General features: G+C 61.6%; 2 protein-coding genes across 2 annotated transcripts; both read left to right on the forward strand.

Annotated features, from left to right (window-relative positions):
* Positions 1-112: 112 nt before the first annotated feature.
* Positions 113-5,829, forward strand: PHLDA3 (pleckstrin homology like domain family A member 3). The gene is made up of 2 exons (XM_013196593.3): positions 113-4,695; positions 5,147-5,829. Exons 1-2 carry the CDS (start codon positions 4,344-4,346, stop codon positions 5,266-5,268), a joined length of 474 nt encoding a protein of 157 aa, XP_013052047.2. The 5' UTR covers positions 113-4,343; the 3' UTR covers positions 5,269-5,829.
* Positions 5,830-14,173: 8,344 nt separating this feature from the next.
* Positions 14,174-18,276, forward strand: TNNI1 (troponin I1, slow skeletal type). Its single transcript, XM_048070823.2, has 6 exons — positions 14,174-14,328; positions 14,934-15,065; positions 15,152-15,241; positions 15,687-15,863; positions 17,464-17,574; positions 17,903-18,276. The coding sequence occupies exons 2-5, from the start codon at positions 14,940-14,942 to the stop codon at positions 17,569-17,571; spliced, it is 501 nt and encodes a 166-aa protein (XP_047926780.1). The 5' UTR covers positions 14,174-14,328; positions 14,934-14,939; the 3' UTR covers positions 17,572-17,574; positions 17,903-18,276.
* Positions 18,277-21,810: the final 3,534 nt, after the last annotated feature.

Below are 21,810 nucleotides of genomic sequence, written 5' to 3' on the forward strand. Positions count from 1 at the left end.
CCAACTGACCAGGATGGAGCGGGAGGACGGGAAATGTTGGTGATCAGGGCTTGCAGTTAAAGCAGGAGCGGGGGAGCAGCTCGCTGGAACTCGACGTGGCCCAGCTGGGCTCTGCTGGCCGGGCTCTCCCTCTGCTCCCTCCCTGCGTGGCCATTTCCAAAGTGCTGCCAGCTTCCAGCAGGCCCACGGCAGAACTTGGGTGCGCGGTGGTGCCGCCACGCGTGCGCACCGAATCAACGCCCCTGTCCGGGCTGTTACGTGGCGCTCCTCCAAACAGGCGTGCCCAGCAGTGCTGAATAATTAAGAACTTTTCACCTACTCCTGAGGTTTTCTTTTCTTTGCAGCACCCTGGATCGTGATCCACCAGTTTGGCAGCTTCCCAGGTTTAATTTGTTTTCAGCTAAACACTTCACCTTCTCTCTGTGCTTCTCTCCTTTGACCTGTGTGAGATACCCACTGGATCAGCCTCGCCGCAGCTTAGAGTTTATCTCTTGTGAGCTCCACAGGGAGTTTTGTTGCTTTTCGAAGCACAATGATTGTAAACATGGTTGGGCAAATGGGATGGGCGGTGTTTTGAGAAGCAGGAGAGAGTCAGAAATCCCTTGGGTAGGACTCGGGCACCTTTATCAAGTTAAGCACTTTCTCCCATTCATCCCACCCTTGATTTTCATTTGATGTTTGGGAAGCTGAGGTGGGCAGCAAGCCCTTTCTGCATTTCCCGAAATCCTCCCCACCGTCGTCCCATCACGCAGCCTGTCCCCCAGGCTTCTCCTGGCCGGGTTGGGCTGGATCTGCCTCGCTGGGGCTTGGCCGAGGCGGTGGCAGGAGGCACGCGGTGCACGGGTGGGGAGCAGCAGGGAGAGCAGCGGGCTCGGGCACCACCCGCGGTGCAGAGACCGAAACTTGGCCGCCTTGGAGAGGGGGCACGGGGGGAGGAAGCCGCCTGCGCTCCCCGTGAGCGTGGGGTGGGTGCCGTGCTGCGGCGCTGCAGCTGCATGCACCGTGCTGGGCGCGCGTCCAAGCGATGCTGTTTAGTCGATAAAGGCGGAGCAAGCCTTTCTTCGGGCTTGTTTCCTCGTAGCTGTAGAGGAGATGTCAGAGAGCAGGGGGGTGCCGACGTGCTGCGAGTGTGATGGGCTCCGCTGAGGCCGTTGGCTTCCGGAGACCTGGGCAAAGATGGGGAAAACTGTTGGGTTTGGGTTTTTGGGGATCTCTGAAAGGCGGAGGGTGGAAGGAGCCTGTGGAGGTCTCCAGCCCAGCCGCCTGCCCTGCAGGGCCAGCTCCGAAGGCCGGGCTGAGCAGAGCTGCTGGTGTCCGGTCAAGTCGGGAACCCTCCAAAGACGGAGGAGGTGCCAGCAGTGCAGCTCCCATCACAGCGTTCTGTTCCTCGTGTGCATCAGTCCCCCTTGTGGCACACGTCTCTGTTGTCTCTCGTCCTTTTGCTGTGCACTTCTGCATCTCTTTTCTCTGTTTTTCTCCTCCAAGCAGTGGAAAACTGAAGTTTGGTCTCACCGAGCCATCCCCAGGCTGAACAAACGCAGTCCTTCGGCCACCTTCGGTCCCTTCGTGTACCGAGGGGCTCAGAGCCGGGCTCAGCATCTGGATGTGGCCCCGTGCAGAGGACTGACTGCTCCCCAGCCCGCTGGCTCTGCTCGTGCTAACACAGCCCAGGGGGAGGTTGGGGTTCGTCTCCGCTGGGCATTTTTGGCAGAGCTGCCCCCAGGCTGCTCGCTCGCAGCCCGCTGCGCGCTCTCGTTCCCTCCCAGGGATGCTCCCCAGCGCCCAAGCCCTCGGGGATGCTGCAGCCCACCGTGGGTGGGTCTGTGCTCGGCTTCCAGCCCCAGATATCCCAGCTGAGAGCCTGGGCAGCGTCCTGGGATGGGGACCTTGCCCCGAGGGATCGTTATCGGTGGTTGCGTTGTCCTGAAGTGGCTTAGGGTGAGGTCGGGACCGAAATCCTCGATGTTAGCAGGGGGTGCCAGCCTGGGCAGGGCAGGACGGACGCCGCTGGGGCTGCTCTGGGCTGGGGTGGAGGAGGTGGTGGGGCAAGACCCTGGAGAACGGCTGGGATCCGGGGGGCTCTCTGGGCATGGCCCTGCCCCATCTGCAGCGGGGCGGCTGCGACCGTCTGCTACCCTCTGCTGGTTACTGCTCCCCGTGCACGGGCACGGCGCCGGACAGACGGACGGACACGTCTGGACATCTGCACCCAAGCATTGTCCAACTGCCTGCGGAGGCAGCGGAGCCGCGCTGCACCCAGCAGCATCCGTCCCTCCCTGCGGCTGGCCTGGGGGCTGCCAGCCCCTGGGGATGGGGAGGGGGGAACCTAAAAGTGCCTCCAAGGAGATGAGTGCCCTCAGGGGGGACAGGAGCTGCAGCAGAACGAGACCCCGGCCCTTCTCTGAGTCTGGGACCGGACACCCAGGGACAGAGGCGTGGAGAAAGCCTTGGCCGAAGCTCCTTTGCCTCCATGGCTGTGGGAAAATGATCTCGCCGTGGTGGCGAGGCCGTGAGCAGCAGAGCTGGGGGTCTGGCAGCCCTCGGCTCTCCCCAGGTGCCGAGGAAGGAGCCTGCAGTGGCTGCTGTGAGCTGGGAGCCGCGGTCCCCAAACTTCTCCCCAAATTCCCAGGACGCAGCATCCCTGGAGCTGAGCTTTGCCAGCGCGAGGGAAAACAGCCCCAGATGCTCCTCGGGGGGATGGACCCAGGCACCTCTGCTCCCCTCAGGAGCGGTGCTTGGGGTGACCCCGGCTGTGCCCAGCCCCGGTGGGGGCGCTGGGGACCGTGGAGGAGCCGGGGCCGCCCGACGTCCCGAAAGCCGGGACGGGCGGGAGCCGTGCCAGCGTGGCGAGGTTGGCCCCGGGGAGCATGAACCAGTTCTTGGCTGCGGCAGCCACGGCCCTGCCCTGTTAATGAGGGATAATGAGGTGCCTCTCCTGGGCTGCAGACTTGCCCCCTGGCCATGCCGGCTGCCAGCGTTGCCCCCGGCAGGCACCAGCCCCAGATGGTGACCCCGGCACGGCTCCGCGGGGATTTTTTCCCCTTCCAGCCCTCGCAGGGCGAAGGGACCTGCACCCTCAGCACCTCCAGGGGCTCATCCAGCCACCCGCGGTGCTGTGACCGTCACCCTCCTGAGCAGCCCACGGCCAGCACGATGCCCCCAGGTGTCCCCGGGGGCAGCACACCCAGGCCAACCCTTCCGCCAGGCGCTGGCACGGGAACAGACGGAGCTGCGGTGGCCAGGAACGAGACGGGCTGGAAAGGCGCCGGTGTTTTGCCGCCGGGGAGGGAGGACTCCGGCGGGACCGGGCTGTGCCGTGCTGCCCCAGCCCCGCTCCCTGCAGGTCACACGAGGCTGGGGGTGCTGGTCCTCGCTGCGGGACAGGCTGGGGACATCGAGTCCTTCTCCTTGGGAGGGCTGAAGGGGCAGGAGCTATGTGCGGGGCGCCTGGTGCTGAGGGCTGGGGCGGCACCCTTGGGTGCAGGGCTGGTGGCTGGTGGGTGGCGAGGGCTGTCCCCCTTGCAGGGTAGCCCTGTAGAGCCCCCTCGGTGTGGTGACATCGGGCATTTTCTGCTTTTGTGCCCCTTCTGGGCTGCCTCACAGGGGTCCCCACAGCTCCCCCAAGGCCAGAGCATCACGCCCCCGGTGGCACTGCACCGCACCCCATAGCCCCATGTGCAGGTGGCACCGCGCCCCCATCGCCCCCTGTGCCAGCCCCATAGCCCCTGCCCTAGCTGCCACCTCACCCCACAGCCTGTTCCTGTCCAGGAATGCCCCCCAAGCCCCTGCCCCAACTGGCCCCACGTGCGGGTACCGCTGCCCCCCCGTAGCCCCGCGGTCCCCTCGTGCTGCACCCACAGCCCCCCGTCCCCACTGCCACTGCCCCCCACAGCCCTGCGGGGTTCACAGAGGGCCTTGGGGCTGCTCCCGCCCAGGGGCACCCCAAAAGCGCCGTCCGGGTGGGTGCAGCGGGGCCGTGCCGGGCCTGGCCGGGCTTCGCCTGGGCGTGAAGGGTGCCTGCGCGGCAGGAGGGGCCAGGCGAGGCGGGGAAGGAATGCAAGTGGGAGAGCGGCCGGGCGTGCAGCGACAGATCCTGGGGAGCGCGGAGCCGGGGATCCCACACGCTGCATGGGGCAGGAGGCAGAGCCCCGGCGATAGGGACGGCCGGCATGGGGCGTCCCGGTGCTGCCCCGCTGTGAGAGCCGGCTGGGGGCTGTTCCCGGGGGCGGCGAGCCCCGCGCCGAGCCGTGGGGGTCCTGGCGCCCGCCTTGGGGGGCTGGAAATCCCCATCGGGGGATGCTCGGCCGGAGGAGCTGAGGATCCTGCGGCACCGAGGAGCCGCCATGACCCCCGAGAAAGTGCTGCGGGAGGGGGTGCTGGAGAAGCGCAGCGGGGGGCTGCTGCAGCTCTGGAAGAAGAAGCGGTGCCTGCTGACCGAGAAGGGGCTGCAGCTCTTCGAGCCCAAGGGCTCGCGCCGCAAGGAGCTGAGCTTTGCGCGCATGAAGGCGGTGGAGTGCGTGGAGTGGAAGGAGCGGCACATCTACTTCACCGTGGTGATGGACGACAGCCACGAGATCGATTTCCGCTGCGCCCAGGAGGACCCGGGCTGGAACGCCGAAATCACCATGGGCCTCGTCCGCTTCAAGAACCAGCAGGCGATCCAGATCGTGCGGGCACGGCACAGCTGCAGAGCAGGTACCGGCCCCGCCGCGCTCGGGGCACGGGGACCCAACGGATCCTGTCCCAGGGTCCACGTCCAGTCCCTGGGTGCTCCCTTGGGAATCATGGCACTCACGGCACTCGTGGCCCCAGGGCCGGGGGGCTCCCGTGGATGGGTATGGGGATTTCATGCGTATTCGGGGGGTGCATGGGGTGCGCTGGCCCCCATCCCTGGCTGGGCTCTACCTCCTCCTGGAGCAGCTCAGGCTTCCCCCCCTCCCCGAATTTCACCCCCAGAGAGGGACACCCTAACAAACTCCCTCCAACCAGAGGGGCCTGGCCCAAAAGATACGGGACGGGCTCTTTGCCACCTTGCACGTGGGATGAAGGTGGGGACCGCAGCTGACCCCGCTCCCCAGCTCCCCTGGGGGCCCGATCCTGCCGCCCAGCGTGGGCTGCGCGTGTGACGAGCGCCTTCTCTCCGCAGTGGTGCAGTACGACGCAGCCCCACCGGGCCAGCCCGCGGCCCCGCAGCATCCCAGGAGCCGGATGGAGACGGTGCTCGGCTCGGCGGGCGGCGGGGAGAACGGGATCCCGGCCGGCAACTGAGGCCACCGCCCTTGGTGGCCCTGGGGAGGACAGCGCAGGCGCCGGCCTCTCCCTCCTGGAGCAGGACAGCGAGGCACCGGAGGAGCTGGGCCGCAGGGCTCGAGCTGCATCCACTTGGACCGACAGGGCAAAGGACACAGCCAGGGCCACTGCCCGGGGCTCTGGACATGACGGAGGTGACGTCCCCACCCGGGGGGCCCCCTGTCCTTCAGCCAACGTGGCCAGGACTGTGGCGGACTGGCGGAGACCCCCAGGCCTCTCCTGCGGGACAGGGGATGGGATGGGAGAGGCTGAGCCCGAAGGAAGCAGCGCAGCGGTGAGCTCTGGGACAGATGGATGTGGAAGGGGACACGGCTCCCCCTGAGCCCCCACGCTGAGAAGGGGCTGGAGAGCTGCTGCGGCAGGGACCCCTGGTCACTGTGCCTGGACGGTGCAGTGACGTGGCCGTGCTGCTGGACACCGTCCTGCCTCGTGTTGTCCTGGGGCTGACGGTGACGCTGGGGAAGTCAATGGGGACTCCTTGTACCGAGCACATCCCCAAACAGGCCCTTCTGCTGCTTCCCCTCTTGTTGCTTTGTTTTGTGGGGCCCCGCAGGGCATGGGAGAGCACAAACCCTGCACAGAGCTTCACGGGTTGGAGGCGTCCCCCTAAATCCTCCGGCATCCCGCAGCCGGGCTCCCAAGCCCCCAACCACCACCCCCAGCCTCCTGGGTCCCCTTCCCGCTGTCCCCAGGGGTTCCCAAGGTGGCTCACGAGCGGGTGCCCGGAGCGCGGCTGCCTGGCTTTGCAGGCAGGGGCGGCAGCCGGGGAAGGGAGACCTCGCGCTGGAGCTCTGCCCCGACAAGCAGCGCCGACGGAGCGCCTGGAGCCGCCGAGCTCCGCAAGCCGGAGCCTGAGCCCCAGCCCCGCGGCCGGAGGCGCTGCAGATCCGCTGGGAGATTGCCCGGCTGCGTGGGAACGCGGCAGCGCGGCGCGATGTCCCCCGGGCTGCGCCACGGCCACGTGGCCCCGTGCCAAGCCAGCGCCGGGTGGCTTTGGGGAGGGACGGTGGCACGGCCGGTGCCTGCTCCTGGTGCTCCGGGCTCTTTCTGAGCAGCCTGGGAATGAGGTGCTGGGTGGTTTTCCACCTGTTTTCTCTTCCCTGGCCCTCGGAGGTTCATTTGCTAAATCCCCCCTGCCTGTGAGCGGAGATGAGCCGGGGGCACCGCGGGTGCAGCCAGAGCCAAACCGTGCGCTTGGCCTGAGCTCTGCACGGGAGGAGCGTACCGGGGGGAGCACAGCACGGGGGGTGCAGAGGGTGCTGAGCAGCAGAGGCTCAGACCTTGAAGCCCCCCAGGCTCGGGGCTGTTCTGGCTCCTGGGGCTACAGAAAGTCCCAGCTCCTCCTCGGCCCGAGAACCGTGGGTGGGGACATGGGGGGTGGTGGGGCACAGAGCCCTGCATGGGCCAGCCCAGCACCCCCAGGCCCCATCCCCACACACTTCTGGAGGGAATGGGGTTGTCAGTGGTCGGTGTCGGTGCTTGCAAGACATCTCCAGGGATCTTTGTCCTGGCTTCTCATACAGCCCCAGCTCCCAGGGTTGGGGCATTCAGTGGGGCTCGTGCAAAGCCCTGCGAGCATCCCAAGCCCGAACCATTAAGGAGCAGCACCCAGGGGCGGCAGCACCAGCACGAGGGGTTTTCTAAACTTTGCACCAGCCTGGGGGGCCCTAACTCCTGGGTCTTGGCTTTCCTGCTCTCCCACTCACTGTGAATAAATATCTTTTGTTTTCCAAGTGCCAGCAAAGAGCTGGGAGGAAAATGGGCAGCATGGGGGTGTGCACACACCAGCCCCGGCCGTGGACACCTCCCCTGCACACCGACACAGGAGGCAGCAGCACGGTCAGGGCACCTGCGAGCTGGGCAGAAATTTAGGTGATTTAGGTACAGAAATTCAGAAATTTAGGGACAGAAAGAGCAAGGCGAATTGCTACGTCGGCGTTTCAGGTCCAGCCATGGGGAAGACCGAGGTTTTCCAGCCCCATCCCGAGCTCCCCATCACCCTGCGCACCCCAAGGTGCAGCTGAGCCCTGTCCCCTTGGGGTTCGGAGCCCCCTGGGTGCGTCCCCACCACCGGTGACCTGGTGCTGGGGGCTGCGTGCGTGTTGTGGGTCCAGACCAGAGGTGGTGAGCTGACTATTTGCACGGAGCTGGGGATGCGAGGGAGCTCTTGGGGTGCTTCCAGCCCGAAAAGCAGAGCGAGGACACACGGGAAGCTTTCCTCACACTGCAGGAGGTGGGGAAACTGAGGCACGGCGGGGGGGGGGTGGGAGTCACACAGCTCTGGTGGCACCGGGACGCTGGGGGCCACCAGGCAGAGCCCCAGGACGGAGCGAGGTGCCTGGAGCCACCCGAGCTCAAAGGCAGGAGCCTGAAAAGCCAGCTCCATGGCTCCCACCCCCGAGGTGCCCCCGTTCTCCCTGGGGCCAGCACCCACGGGTGCTGAGCTGGCAGCCCTTGTGCAGCGCCAGGGGGTGGGAGCGGGTGCGGGGGGAGCTCCAGGGCTGGCCGGGTGCCCCCGACGGCAGCTGAGGGCTGGCAGAGGGCTTTGCAGCGCGGTGGTGCCGACGCTCCGGGGCAGGCGAGGCCGTACCTCCTCCTGCTGTGAGCCCTGGCCCTGCCTCGCTGCTCTGAGGGATGTCGGTGCAGGTTCTGGGTGCTGTTTCCTGAGATGAAATGGATGACAACAATGAAATCACAATCACAGCAAGCAGAACGTCTTCCCTGTATTCTTTTTAGCTTTGGGTTAAGTATCTGGCTTCCTTCAGGTGCTGCTGAAACGATGTCAGTGCTGAGCAACCCTACCTACAATCCTTAAGTGACTGAATCTCCTTTTGGACCCCAGAGCCTGCCCCAAGCAGCCTGTGCTGGAGCTGCCCCATGCCCGGAGCTGCTCGTGGGGCACCGAGAGCCGGGGACACCGCACCCGCGGCTCTGCTCCGGCACCTCCGGCACGGCCTCGTGGCTCCGGGGGCAGGACGGGCGCTGCTGTCCCTGGCATGAAGCTCGGGATGCTGCGGGGTCCAGGAGCTGCTCAGGTTTCCCCATCCCAAACATCACGTCCCTGGGTGTCCCGGGGGTGCGGAGGAGGTGACGAGCGGTGGACGTGCCACCAGCGTCCGTCCCTCCGCCCAGCACCGCAGGCAGGGACACGAGCAGCAGGCGGCGGGGCTGCAGAGGGTGGCAGCAGAGCTCACGCACGCCCGTGTCCCCCGCTGTCCCCAGGCAGCAGGAACAGGGGATGCTGAGATGCGTCCAGTGGCTGAGGTGGGTGGAAGTGCCTGGAAATACCCTGAAAAAGCTTTAGAAGCGTGTCAGTGTCTGGGCTTGAAATTTTGGATTGTTGAGAATAGTCTTCTTTTTCTTTTTCTTTTTCTTTTTCTTTTTCTTTTTCTTTTTCTTTTTCTTTTTCTTTTTCTTTTTCTTTTTCTTTTTCTTTTTCTTTTTCTTTTTCTTTTTCTTTTTCTTTTTCTTTTTCTTTTTCTTTTTCTTTTTCTTTTTCTTTTTCTTTTTCTTTTTCTTTTTCTTTTTCTTCTTTTCCTTTTCCTTTTCCTTCTTTCTTCTTCTCCTTCTTCTTCTTCTTCTCCTTCTTCTCCTTCTTCTCCTTCTTCTCCTTCTTCTCCTTCTTCTCCTTCTTCTTCTTCTTCTTCTTTTTCCTTCTTCTTCTCTCTCTCTCTCTCTTTCAAAATATTTTGCCTAAGGCTGAAAACTGGAATGTTTTTTAGAATATATAAACCGACTTCCTTGCTTCACTTTGTCAGCCCGTTAGCACAGGCAGAGCAGCTGATGGCTCCCTTTATAAGAGGCAGCTGGTCCCAGGGGGGTTTGATCTCCCCATACAGCTCTGGGAATTCGCCGTTGGCATCCATCCCCTCGGTGGCAGCCCCGGTTTTAATCGGTGTGTCCCAAACACCGGGGGACGTTGCTGTGCAAGGAACGGGGCCTCGGACTGGTCCCCCCCAGGCTTTCAGCCTGTCCCCGTCCTACCCACCAGCAGCTCAGAGGGGTGCCCGTAGCATCAGGAGCCACCCCAAAAAGCAGCCCCATGTCTCGAGGCTGTTCGTGACCCGGGGTGAGGACCCCAAATGTCCTCGTCACAGCAGCTGGAGCAGAGATGGGCAGACCCTGGGCTCCTGCCGGCCCTTCGGCTGCTGGCCGGAGTTCAGGGCTTTGAAACTGAAGCCCCGAGCTGTGGGGTGCCCCCACCCCATCCCTCGCCCACCCTTCCCTCCTCCTCAGCCCGGGTCCCAGCAGAGGAGGAAACCTGAGCCCACGGCTAAAGGCATCCCAAGCATCGCCCGCGCTGCGGACACCGAGCCCTTGGGTCCCCAGGGCAGGGCTGCAGGGAATGCAGCGCCTTTGTCACCGGCTAAATTTGGCTCCTCTGCGGCAGAGAACAATCCCAGGCGGAGGAGAGATGCTGGAGGCACGGCCCCGCGGGGCTTTTTGCCTTATAAAGGGCTGCAGCGCCGGGGGCAGATCCAGCGCTGGACCTCTGCGTGCTGGGACCAGAGCAGGTGAAGGCAGGATGGGAGTGCTGCTGCCACCGCCGCTGTCACCCATCGCTGCCACCAAGCTCGCACCAGCCTGGGGGCTGCCGCCCCCACAGCACAGCTCCTCGGGGTATCCTGGCGGGGGAAGGAGCCGGGGAAGCCGCGCACCCTGCGCTCCGTGGCACACGGGGCTCTCTCTTTGTCCCCCCACCATGGAGCTGCCCCATGCACGCAGCTGCATGTCCCTCCACGACCATAATAGCCTCGGGATTAAAATGCCAGGCATTGTCCCTGCTGGGCCGCACGCTGGGAATTGTTTGCTCCTAAACTTGCCCCTAAAAATATCCTGGGAACAGGTGCTGCCGGCCCCAGCCTCCTGCAGCGGGGACACCCGGCTTTGTGGGGCGGGGGGGAGATGGCAGGTTTTTTGCTAATTTTGAGTGATTTCATGGGGAAAACATCAGGGCTGATGAAGGGCTGGAAATCACCGAAGCATCCCAACCTGCCAGGCTGTGCTGGGTCTGGAGGACCAAGTCTGGCTGGTCCTGCCCCACAAAGAGGGGGCTGCCCCGTCCTCGGTCCCAAGCAGCCACCCGGTCTGGCGATGTAACCCCATCTCTGCTCTTCTTCCCCATTGCCCCTCGCTGGTGTGCCCTGTCCTGCCCCGCTGCAGTCACAGCCCCATGGCCAGCACTCCCGTGGGGACGTCGCTCTGTGCTTGCAGCGCTGCACAGCATGCGTGCGCCGCCGTGCACGGGCGTCTGCACATCAGCTCACCTGGCCATCCGCCCCCATCTCCCTTCAGAGGGTTTCTGCAAAAAAAACAAAGTATACCAGGAGATTTTCTGCAAGGAAAAAGCACCGCAGTGCTTTGGATTGTGGTTTCTGTCTCCTTGCAGGGCTTTTCCAGCTCAGAAGGGAGAGGAACACGGTGGAAAGTGCACGGGCATTGCCACTGCACCCCTGGTCAGCCTGGCTTGGCACAGCCACGTGCGCACACAAACAAGGGTGCGCACAGGGCATCGGGCAGTGAGCACCAGCATTACCGGGGTGATCCGTACACAGAGAGCCCAGGGATTCTCCAAATTGCGCAGGGGTCATGGGTGCAATAAAACACGGGTGCGACAGCGCGAGCGTGCGGTGCCACGTGTCACCCCATCTTCGAGGCAGTGCCCCAGGTGGGTGCCGCACGTCACAGGGCGCCGGGGCTCGCAGCAAACGTGTGCGCACAAGAGGGGATTTGTGCTATTTTTACCGACCACTTGCAAGCCGCCTGCGGTTTAATACTCCCCCTCTGTCGCCGGGCCCCCGCAGTGCGCGGCTCCGCAGACACCAGGCGCCACCGAGGTAAGAGGGGTCCCGGCCCCGGCCGTGCTGTGGGTGCTGGGGTAGCCCCACGGCCGGACCAGCTCCCCCCAGCAGGCGAATTTTGGCTGAATTTCTCCCCCTTCTTCACGGGGGGGTGCTCCTGGCTCTGGCAGAGAGCCTGGTGAAACCTGCATCTGCCAAAGGTTTCCTCTGCTCCCGGAGAGAGGAGCGGTGAGACCGCCACGGGGAGAAGTACCTGCCCCAGCTGCTTTGCAGCTGACGTTTGTTTAATTTTCCTGAAAAGTGGCAAACGGGAGCATTTTGGGAAGCACGAGCCCTTTCATCCCTGTTTCACTGCTCAGGGTCACTGGTGGGTGCAGGGAGGTGAATTTGGGGTGCGAGCAGCGTGCGTGGCATCGTGCTGGATGTGCACAGCATGCCTCCAGCCCCTGTGCTGCGGGGGGATGTCAGGGTTGGCTGTGTTGGAATTAAGGGGTTTTCTGTGATTTAAAGTTGTTATAAGCTTTTTAAGCTTTTCACAGCTGGAGGCATGTGAACAGTGCAGAATTAACTTGTCCCCATCAGAGAGCAAAGTCTTTTTCGGATGCTCCATATCTGGCTGGAGCCCCAAAATCCCTGACACAAATTTTCTGGGCATGTCTTGCTGCTCGGTAGAGCCCTGGCTGCCCTCTGGGAAGTCAAATTAAGAATGTTTGGCCCTAAAACTTGTTTGACCTTGGTAGAGGTCACTTGGCTGAGGTGTGGTGTGGGTGCCAGCTCCTGGGACTGCGGCTTGGCTCCACCGGGGAAGGAGGGAGACGCCGAGCGGCTCTGCCAGCCCCTGCCCAGCGCCAGGGAGCCAAAGGCTTCGCTGCCCCCCCGGGACAATTGGGAGGGAGCAGCTGGGACCTGACCCGTGCCAGCCAAGAGCAGCCGCCTTCCTTGTGTGTCCTCCGGGATGTTCGTTTTGTCACCAAAAGCCTCCAAAAAGGAGTAAAATTGGTGGCTTACATCTGATGGATGGGGCTTTTGCTAAATATATATATATATAAATATATATCTCCTGTTCTTGGGGTTATTCCTTGTGGGTCCAGGGATCTGGCAGGTCCCGAGGGAGAGGGCTCCTGCTGGGGTTTTATGGCATTTTCCTCGCCAGCTGCAATCCTTCAAGCCACAGTTCTGGCAAGGCAGCGGGGGACGGGGAGGAGACAGGGACAAGTGGACGGGGCTGGGAGGTGAAGTGCTGCCTGAAACACTGGGATTTGCTCAGCACAGCCCCCACGCATGCCTCAGAGCTACTCCTTGAGACCAGAAACAGTCTTTTTTTTTTTTTTTTTCCTTCCCAGCAGTAATCTTTGGGGTTTAAAATGCTTCCCAAATTCGTGGGGATGCAAAACGTTGAGGCAAAAAATCTCGGCTTTGCTTCAGTTCAAAGGAACAGAACTAAACACTGAGGAAAGCCATTTCTTTCTGAAACGTGTCTTCAGTTTGTTACTCCTGGATGGAAAGAGGAAAGAAAAATTGTCATTTTCCAAAAGATTGGCATTTCCCCCCAGATTTTTCTGTCACTCGAGTTTACGCAGCAGCTGGCCTCTGGGCGAGCAGGGGCAGTGTTACAGGCAGTGCCGGGGAACAGCATTTTGCAGCTGCTGCTGGGGCATAGGATTACAGAGCGTATTTAAAATATGAAACCCAGTATTTCACGGGGATGTGGATGCTGAAGGAATCTGCTCGGCTGCATTGTGTGGCTGTGGCTCCGTCCCTCCTCGCTCCGTCCCTCCTGCAAGCCCGTGGCTCCACGGGGAGCTCTGCTTTGGGAGTTGCTCACCTGTTTCAGCTTCATTCCCTTTTTAGTTATTTATTCTTGCATTTATTTATTTCCAGGAGAACAGCACGACGCCACCATGCCAGAGCCGTGAGTAGCAGGGGTTTCCCTTGGCTTTCATTGAATGCTCCCCGTCTGCTTTGCTGCTTGTGCTGGTTGATCCCGTTTGTTTTTATGGGGTCCAGGCAGTGCTCGAGACCTCTGTGCCGATCCCTTTGCAAAGATCACCTGTCTTCAGCTAAAAATTGTTAGTGATTTCAACAACCTGATTGAAAGCTTGGAGCTTTCCTACACCAGAGATCCTGACATCGGGGACGCGGAGGGGTGGAGGTGTTCACCCGCTGGCGGCTGAGCCCCAGCAGGGCCACCCCGAGCAGGGTGCCCAGGGCCACGTCCAGGCGGGTTTGGAGCCCCCCAAGGAGGAGACCCCACAGCCTCGGGGCAGCCTGTGCCAGGGCTGCGGCCCCCCCAGCACAGCCGTGCTGCTGGGGGTCAGGGGGAGCCTCCTGGGCTCCAGGTTGTGCCCAGCGCCTCTGGGCCTGGCCCTGGGCACCGCTGACAAGAGCCTGGCTCCGTCCCCTCGTCCCCTCCCTGCAGGAACGTGCAGGCCTTGGGGAGCTGCCCCTGAGCCTCCTCTTCTGCAGGCTGAGCAGCCCCAGCTCCCAGCCTCCGCTCACAGCAGCGATGCTCCAGCCCCTCAGCACCTTCACCGCCAGCCTGCCCAGGTCTCTCTCGCACTGAGGAGACCACAGCAGCTCTTGCTTTGCCACAAGGCTCCTGGTAGCACATGGCACGAATATAACACGTTTCCCAAATAGCAGAGGGACTCCCCCCTGCCAGGCTTCCATCGAGCAAGGCCCTGGGAGACGTCTGAGCCCTGCCAACCTGAACCAGGCCCCGGAGCGCCGGGCTCCAGGCTGAGCAGGGAGGTGTGGATGAGGGTGCTGTGACCCGAGCCTCAGGAACCTGGCACAGCGGGTACCATGACAGCTCGCTTGCCACATTTGAATGGAATTTCGGCTTTTTGAGGGGTGGTCTTCAGCACCCACTGCATTTCCAGAGAGCTCCGTCCTCTCAGCCTGGCTGCAGACTGGGCTTACTTGTAGGAGCCAACTATTGCACGCAGAAATAAGGACACCAACTGCAACCACTCGGGAAGCTTTGCTTAACTGCCACCTCCTTCTGACTGCTGTTCACTGATGCCCCGTTCTTTCTTCTCCTTCCTTATTGCTCCTGCCTGAACGCGTGCCTGCCTGCAGGGAGGTAAGTGCCCTGCCTTTCGGAGTGATTTGATGCTCCCCTGTGTTTGCTCTGAGTTTGTTTTCAAAGCTTTTTTCCTCCCCTTTCCCCTAGAGAAAATCCAAGATCACAGCCTCGCGCAAGCTCCTGTTGAAGGTGAGTCCTAAGGGTTGGAAACTCCCTGGGGTTTGGCTGGGGAAAAGGAGCTGGGGTTGGTGGGACAGCGATGGGGCACGGCTGCAATGTGGGCTTTGGGAGCAGCTCCCATCCCCACCTCGTCCACTCAAAAACCCTCACTCATGTGGGCCCTGTGGCTGACACACCGAACAAATCTCCCCTCCCCTCCGCTTTAGGGAGGTGGGAGAGTCTCCGAGGCCTTCTGCTCTGAAGCCACAGAGCTGGTGTTCGGGCACCGAGAGCCCTGCAGCTCCCCACCTCGTGGCTTGGGAAGGTCTCGGGCTGCCGCAGCAGAGCAAAGCCACGCAGGAAAGTGCTGAGGTCGGCACCCACCTGGACCACCGCAGCCCTCTGATATCTCAGCCCCGCCGCTCCCCTGCCTCTGGGGTCCCCACACGAAGGCCGCCGGGGGGTTTTGATGTGTGCTGCAGCAGTGCAGTGACCTGGGGAGGGCAGCTGCAGCGGGGAGGTTTGGGGGCAGACGGGGACGTCCCCGTCCCACCCGCAGACCTTGCGTGGGGAGGCTGCGGGACGGACGCAGGTGCCTGGACATTCACACCTCCGCCGTCTGCTTGTGTCCACAGAGCTTGATGCTGGCAAAAGCAAAGGAGGAGTGGGATCAGGAGATCGTGGACAAGCAGTCAGAGAAGGAAAGGTACCTGTCGGAGCGGATCACACCGCTGCACACCAGCGGGCTCTCCCTGAGCCAGCTCCAGGTATTTCTGTGTCCTGAGCACGGAGCGAGCTCCTCTGGGGCACAGGGGCCAGCATTCACCTCTCCCCTGTTGTGCTTGGCCCCCAGGACCTCTGCAGGGAGCTGCACGAGAAGGTTGAAATTGTGGACGAAGAGCGATATGACATCGAAGCGAAGTGCAACCATAACACCAGGGAGGTAGGAAGCAGGACGGGCTTGCTGTTACGTGACCTCCTGCCCGGTTGGTGGGGGTCTGTCAGGGACTGGGCTGAGCTGGGACATGGGACGTGCCCCAGCCTTACCTCAGGGCTGCCGTTTGCTCTGCACAAGTGGTGTCGGGTCCAGACATCGCTCAGCACAAGATCTGTCCCTGCTTCAGGGAGCTCAAACTGTCCCCTGGGCCCCTGGGCAACCTCCTCACCCCCCTGACCACCACCTGTAGGGCCGAGAGCTCCTGGTGGTCCATCTGCCACACAAGCAGCTGGGACAAGGCGAGGGCAGCTCTGTGCTCGGGTGGACAGTCCCTCGGTGGAGGTGTCCCCAAGGCCAGGCCTGTCCCAGCTGTGGCTCAGGGTCAGCAGAGGCCTGCTACACGCAGGAGCGCCTTGTGCAAGGCAGTGACCTCCCTGCCTTCCTCCTGCAGATTAAAGACCTGAAAATCAAAGTGCTTGACCTGCGGGGGAAGTTCAAGCGACCGCCCCTGCGGCGGGTCCGCGTCTCCGCCGATGCCATGCTGAGGGCTCTGCTGGGCTCCAAGCACAAGGTCTCCATGGACCTCAGAGCCAACCTGAAGTCCGTCAAGAAGGAGGACACGGAGAAGGTGGGTCGCTCTCCCGGAGACGGAGAGGCCTCCTAGGACTGCCCTTGCCCTTCTCCAAGGTCCTTTGTAAAGCCTCGGGGGTTGTCCTCGTTCCTGGTGAGCACGCCGTGAGCGTGCCATGCCCATTGCATGGCGCCACGGGAGCAGTGTGGCTGGGCCAGGCAGCTGCTGGATGATGGCAAGCGAGAGCGGAGGCTGCCTCGGTGATGCTCTTCCCTCCCAGAATGAGTGGGGCCCTTCCAGCCGGGGTACTGCAGCTCCCCCTGCGTACCTGCTGAGCTGCACTTTCAGGGAGTTTGGTCTTTGGTCTTCTTGGGAACAAGCAGAGCTCCTGTTTACTGCAATCACGCCCAGAAAACACCCAGGAGACTCCCAGACCCAGATTAGATAAGAGGAAGCAAGCCCAGCAAGCACGCTTGAGACAGGCAGCCCAGTCCTAGTGGCTTTGCAGAGATACAAGAAGGGAAAGTCTTCCCCCAAACCAGGGGCAGCACACGGTACCCAGACCCACCCAGGGGTGCTGAGCTCCTCCGAGGGGCAGGATGTGGGCATGGGGACACAGCACCAACAGCTGCCCCTGCTTCCAGGTGGGAAATGGCACCCTGAGGGCTCAGGGTCCCAGCTCTGCACCTCGACCTCGCCCTGGCTCACTGCCCTGAGCCCGTCACGGGCTAAATATCCACGAGGAGGCACAAATCCTGTCACGGTGCTGGCTGTCGGGTTGGACATCCCAGCAGTGCTGCAGCACTGCACTTCGACAACCCCAAAAAGACCAGGGGGATTTTTTCTTTGTGCCGTGTTCAGGAATTGCAATGTTTTGGTCCTTTCTGCAGCAGCCAAGAAGAGTTGTGCTGCTTTCCCAGTGCCTCTCCCCCAAATCACCACGTTTTACTTCTTGGGCCCAGCTCAGCAGATTGCACAGGAAACGTCATTTTCTATTCTTTTCCCTCTCTCTCTCTCTCTCTTTTTTTCTTTTTTTTCCCCACTGTTGCTGGTAGGGCATGTTATCAGCCCTTCGGACAGAAAACTGCACTTACAGATCTCAACGCCAGGCGGTGAACAGATCTGAGTCTGTTGCAGATGCCGTGAGATGATTTTGGGGCCCGGCTCGTCATCTATGAATGCCTGTGGGCTGGCAGAGCCGGTGCCTGGCACGCTCCCAGGGCCGCCGCCACCTCCCCGTTCTGCCCCAGCTGTGGCCGCCGGGCTCTCCCAGTATCACCAGCAACCCCAGTCCCACCCGAGAGCTGGGAGGAAGCACAGATGGGAGCCTCCTGTGCAGAAAATGGTTCTGCTCGCGTTTGGTGTAGCTCTGGAGTTAGTCCCACGTGCTGGCTTTTTCCTCCTAAAGAGATTTTCTGGGATTTTCGTGCCTCCCAGTGCAGATTAGCCAGGCTTTGGGCAGGTATCCCCGCGCATCCAGACCATGCAGAGCCCAGGCTGCTGCTCGCCGTCCTCCCGGCCAGCCCCAGGCCCACGGGGCAGAGCGTTTGCAGCAGGGCAGCTGCTGACCCCGAGCAGGGCTCTGTGCCATGGGGTGGGATGGTGTGGGGCTGCCGGCTGCCCCCCCGCCAAGCCCTGTCCCCGTTCCCCCCGGCAGGAGCGCCCCGTGGAAGTGGGCGACTGGCGCAAGAACGTGGAGGCCATGTCGGGGATGGAGGGGAGGAAGAAGATGTTCGACGCTGCCAAGTCCCCCACGGGGCAGTGAGAGGTAGGGGATCGGTCCGCCCTTCCCTGCGGTGCCCTTGCTCCCTGCAGCACCCCCCGCCTGTGCTTGTGGCTGGGGCAATGCAGAACTGCCCCAAACAGGCACCGCCTGCCCCATCTCCCACCCCACACGGGGGACGTGTCCCTGCCCCACACATCCCAACCATGGAGCCCCCACCAGCAGCTCCCCCGGCTTGTGCTCCCCGTCTCCCCGGGGTCTGCCCATGCTGCACTCATCCTGCACAGTGCGGGCATGGCTGGCACCAGCTTCGGGCAGCTTTTGGTGAAATTCCTCTTCTGCCCCACTGCTCTGCTCTATTTCTCTCCTGCAGGTGTGCCAGGACAGAAGAAGGTCCCCAACCCCCCTGCCTGCCCCCTTTTCCCTTGCTGCCCCTCTGCACTCTTTGCACCCTCACCCTGAGCTCAGCACCAAGATGAAAAGTGTGGCCAACCGTGCGGGAAGGAGATCCGAGCTTCTTCCTTCCAGCTCTGCCTCTTGCCCTGCTCCCACACGGCCCCAGCACAGCGGCTCCTGCGGGCATCACCCCCACGGGACGTGCTCCTGGAGGGGCCACCAGCCCGCCAGCCCCTCCTGCCACTGCCCAGATGCCCCGGGGACGGCTGCCGGTCCCCTGCTCCCCCACCCTTGGGTGCAGCCTGAGATGTGCCCGTGCGGCTGCGCGCGCATTAAAGGACGGTCTCCGGGGCTGCGCCGCGTGGGCTCCTCACTGCGTGGGCCATGAGCAGGTGCTGGTCCACAGTCCCCTGGGGGAGACATCCCGGCCCTTTCCTGCCACCCTGCGATGCCCTCGTGATAGCGCTCAGGCCAGCATGCCCAGGGACCAGCCTTGCATGGGGTCATCTCTTCCAGCCCCCGTTGGCTGCTCCCTGGTGTCCCCCAGCCCTGCTGAGACCCCCAGCCCACCCCCAGCCACGCCACACCACCCTTCCCTATATCACAGCCCCCCCAAAACTGCAGCTGGGTGGGTGCAAGCAGGGCGGAACACAACAGCAGGGCTGGAGGGAGGAGAGGGGAGGATTGGTGAGAATTTGCACCAAAACGGGACCTCTGCCTGTTTGCACTGCAGGGGATGCTGAGGCTCAGCCCTTTGGCGGGGGGGGGGGGCTCCTGGTCATTATCCCTGTCCCCAGGGTATCCAGAGCAATTGCAGCATCCCCATTTTCAAACCTGAGCCATCCAGAGGGACGTGGACAGGCCGGAGAAATGGGCTGCAGGGACCTCGTGGGATTCCCCGAGAAGTGCCAAGCCCTCTCCCTGGGTAGGACCAACCCCAACCCCAGCCCCAGGACGTGCCAGGGGCACCCACGGGGAAGCAGCCAGGCAGGAAAGGCCCCAGGGACCCTGCAGGACATGAAGGTGACCAGGAGCTAGCAGTGTGGCTCACAAAGAAGCCGATGGTGTCCTGGCCTGCATCAGGCAGATGACTTCCCGAGGTCCCTTCCCATTTCCACCATCCTGCAGCTGTCACCCTGGTGTCCCCCTCCGCGTCCCCCTGGCAGGGGCAGCACCACCCGTCCCACTCCTAGGGCTGCTGCCCAGCGCCCAGAGCCTTTCCCACCCATGTTTTCCTTCCAAAGCTCAGCGTGGCAGAGCAGCCTCGGCCCAGCACAGTGCTGGGGTTCGTCTCCGATCTCGCCCCTCCGAGCTCGCTGCCCGAGCGGGCGCCGCGCCAAGGCTGCGTCCTGGGATCTGGGCGGCACGCTATCCCCGGGGGAACTCACACACTCGGCTGCGATTCTGGCAGGGGAAGAAAGGTGTGGAGGCAGAGGCAATGGCTGTACCTGACCGACTGGAATAGCTGGAAAATGCAGGGAGGTTTCATGGAAACAAAGCCTTCTTTAGACCTGAAACAGAAGCAGAAAACCCCAGCCGAGTCGGGGTCGAGAGCAGCTGCTTTGAGCTTAGCGTTAATTACGATAATTTGGGACTTTAATAAAAGGGGTCGTGTTTGCGGGGCAGGGAGGGATGGCAGTGAGATGAAAGGCAATGCAGGTGATGGGTGCTGTGGGACCAGGCTCCCGTGGGTGCTCCTCAGGTGCCCAGCTCGTCGCCAGATCCTCAGCACCAAAACGCCCCAAACCGCGGCTGAGCCAAGCCTCGGGCTCGCCAGCACGTCTCTGCACCCAGGGTGTCCTCAGCAAGGTCCCAGACTTACGTGTGCTCATCGCAGGCTGCAGCTGACTTCGTGTGGCCAGCCTGGGTTTTAGATTTGGGGGAAAAAAGGAAAAAGAACAACCCGATCCCAAACTCCTTTCTCTGCAAGTTCACCTGCTTTTTCAATACGATGTTCTCCAGTCACTGCTTTCATCCTTGTCTGGCACAAAACCATTCCCATGACCATCAGTTGCCATGGTTGACAAAGTTTTGTGGATTTCAGCTTTCTTAGAAACATGGAAACCCCCCGCCTTGAGTCTCAAGGGGAAGATGCAGCTGTCTGCTTTGAGCTCTCCTGGCTCCGTGCCCTGGGAGCCACCTCTTCTCCTGCCCCTTGCAATTCCAGGGGGAAACTGCAAGGTGCTCTCCTTTGGAAGAGAAGATGATGCTTGGAGCAGTCACTAATGAAACTGAATTTATTTCTAGAAGGGCATGAGTCAGTCCTGTCTCCTTGAACTGAACAGGGCCTTGTGCCTACCATCCCTCAAGCCGCAACTTTTGGCAGTCAAGAACCCCCAGAGCAAAACAAGGGAAGCTCAAAATTGCAAAAATTGCTTGAATTGGTCAGTCAAAAAAAATAAAAATCTATGCAATGATTTTCAAACGGAAAGGTTTTGCTGTCAAAACTGCAGTGAGGGAGATGCAAAGGGATCGGCCTGATGTGGCCATTCAAAAATCTCCCTCCTAGCTGGCTGTAAAGCCAACTAAATCCTTCTCCAGGATGCTCTGTGCCCTTCTTGCTGACCGTCCGTCCCTGGGGACGTGTCAGCTCCACCGGGTGCTGCCCTGGGTGCGTTTGCAGCCCAGCTGCAACCCTGCAGCTCCCTGCCCCGCTGGGTCTGCACCAGGCTGCCAGCCCAGAGAGGAAAGTCAACCTCTGCCTCGTTGCTCATATCAGAAGGAATTCCTCATTGATTACAGCTAATTTCCTGTGCTGTGAGGGATGGGATCTGCCACACAGCTGCTTTCCAGCTGGCAACATCCTTCCTTCCTTCCTTCCTTCCTTCCTTCCTTCCTTCCCTCCTTCCTTCCTTCCTTCCTTCCTTCCTTCCTTCCTTCCTTCCTTCCTTCCTTCCTTCCTTCCTTCCTTCCTTCCTTCCTTCCTTCCTTCCTTCCTTCCTTCCTTCCTTCCTTCCTTCCTTCCTTCCTTCACTGTAAATCACTTCGTACAGTGGAGGTACCTCAGTACTAAGAATTTCTAGTGCATCGCCCCAATCTTTCCAAAAGCTGAAGGAATTTTAGGCAGGGAGCAAGGGTGCTAAAGGAGCCAAGCTGGGGCCGATGCTGGGGACCAAGCAGGGCAGGGTGGAGGTGCAGGATCCACCGCTGGGCCCTGGGGCGAGGCAGAGGAATGCCCTAATTACAGCACGGTTATGGAAACTGGAAGCTCTCCACTGCCCTGTAGCCAAAGAAACAGGCTCTGCGTAGGGATGAGACACAGGACACTGTTCCCAAGGGAAAAAAAAAAAATAACAAAACCAGCTGATACTGGTCTAGCTCCTTAGCGGGTATAAATGGGTGTCTTCTGCTGATCTGTGTCAGACGAAGGTCTGGCCTCCCGGAGCTCCTCAGGAGCTGCAGGGCTGGCTGCAAGCTCTCCACCCTGGGCAAAACGGGTGTCCAGGGAGAAGCGGGGCTCTACACCGTAACCTTGTCCTCCTCCTCCCCTGGGTGGAGATCTGGGGCGGCAGACACGGCAGCCTGGTGCGTGGAGCAGGTCTGGGTAAACGTCAGCCTGGTTCCCCGCTGGCATCCCTTCCCCGCAGGGACTTGTGCCCGCACCCAATTTCATCACCTTCAGCTTCGTGGACCTGCAGCTGGGGCTGAGCTGGTGAATGGTGCTTGGGCGATGAGCGTGGGGCAGCCGAAATAGCTTTCCAATAGGGAAGTCTGGTGTCACAAAGCTGCTGGTGCTCGCTGAAGGCGTCGGCAAGCTAGTGGCTAAGGGTGACTCAGTAGGTAAGAGTTTTCCTGGCTTTCCAGGAGCAAAGGCTGGAAAAGGTCAGCCACGGTTAAGAAGGAAAGTCCAACCAGAGGTAAATAACCAGTTAACAGATAGGAAAC

The sequence above is a fragment of the Anser cygnoides genome, chromosome 25 (assembly GCF_040182565.1).
Source record: "Anser cygnoides isolate HZ-2024a breed goose chromosome 25, Taihu_goose_T2T_genome, whole genome shotgun sequence".
NCBI classification, from domain to species: domain Eukaryota; kingdom Metazoa; phylum Chordata; class Aves; order Anseriformes; family Anatidae; genus Anser; species Anser cygnoides.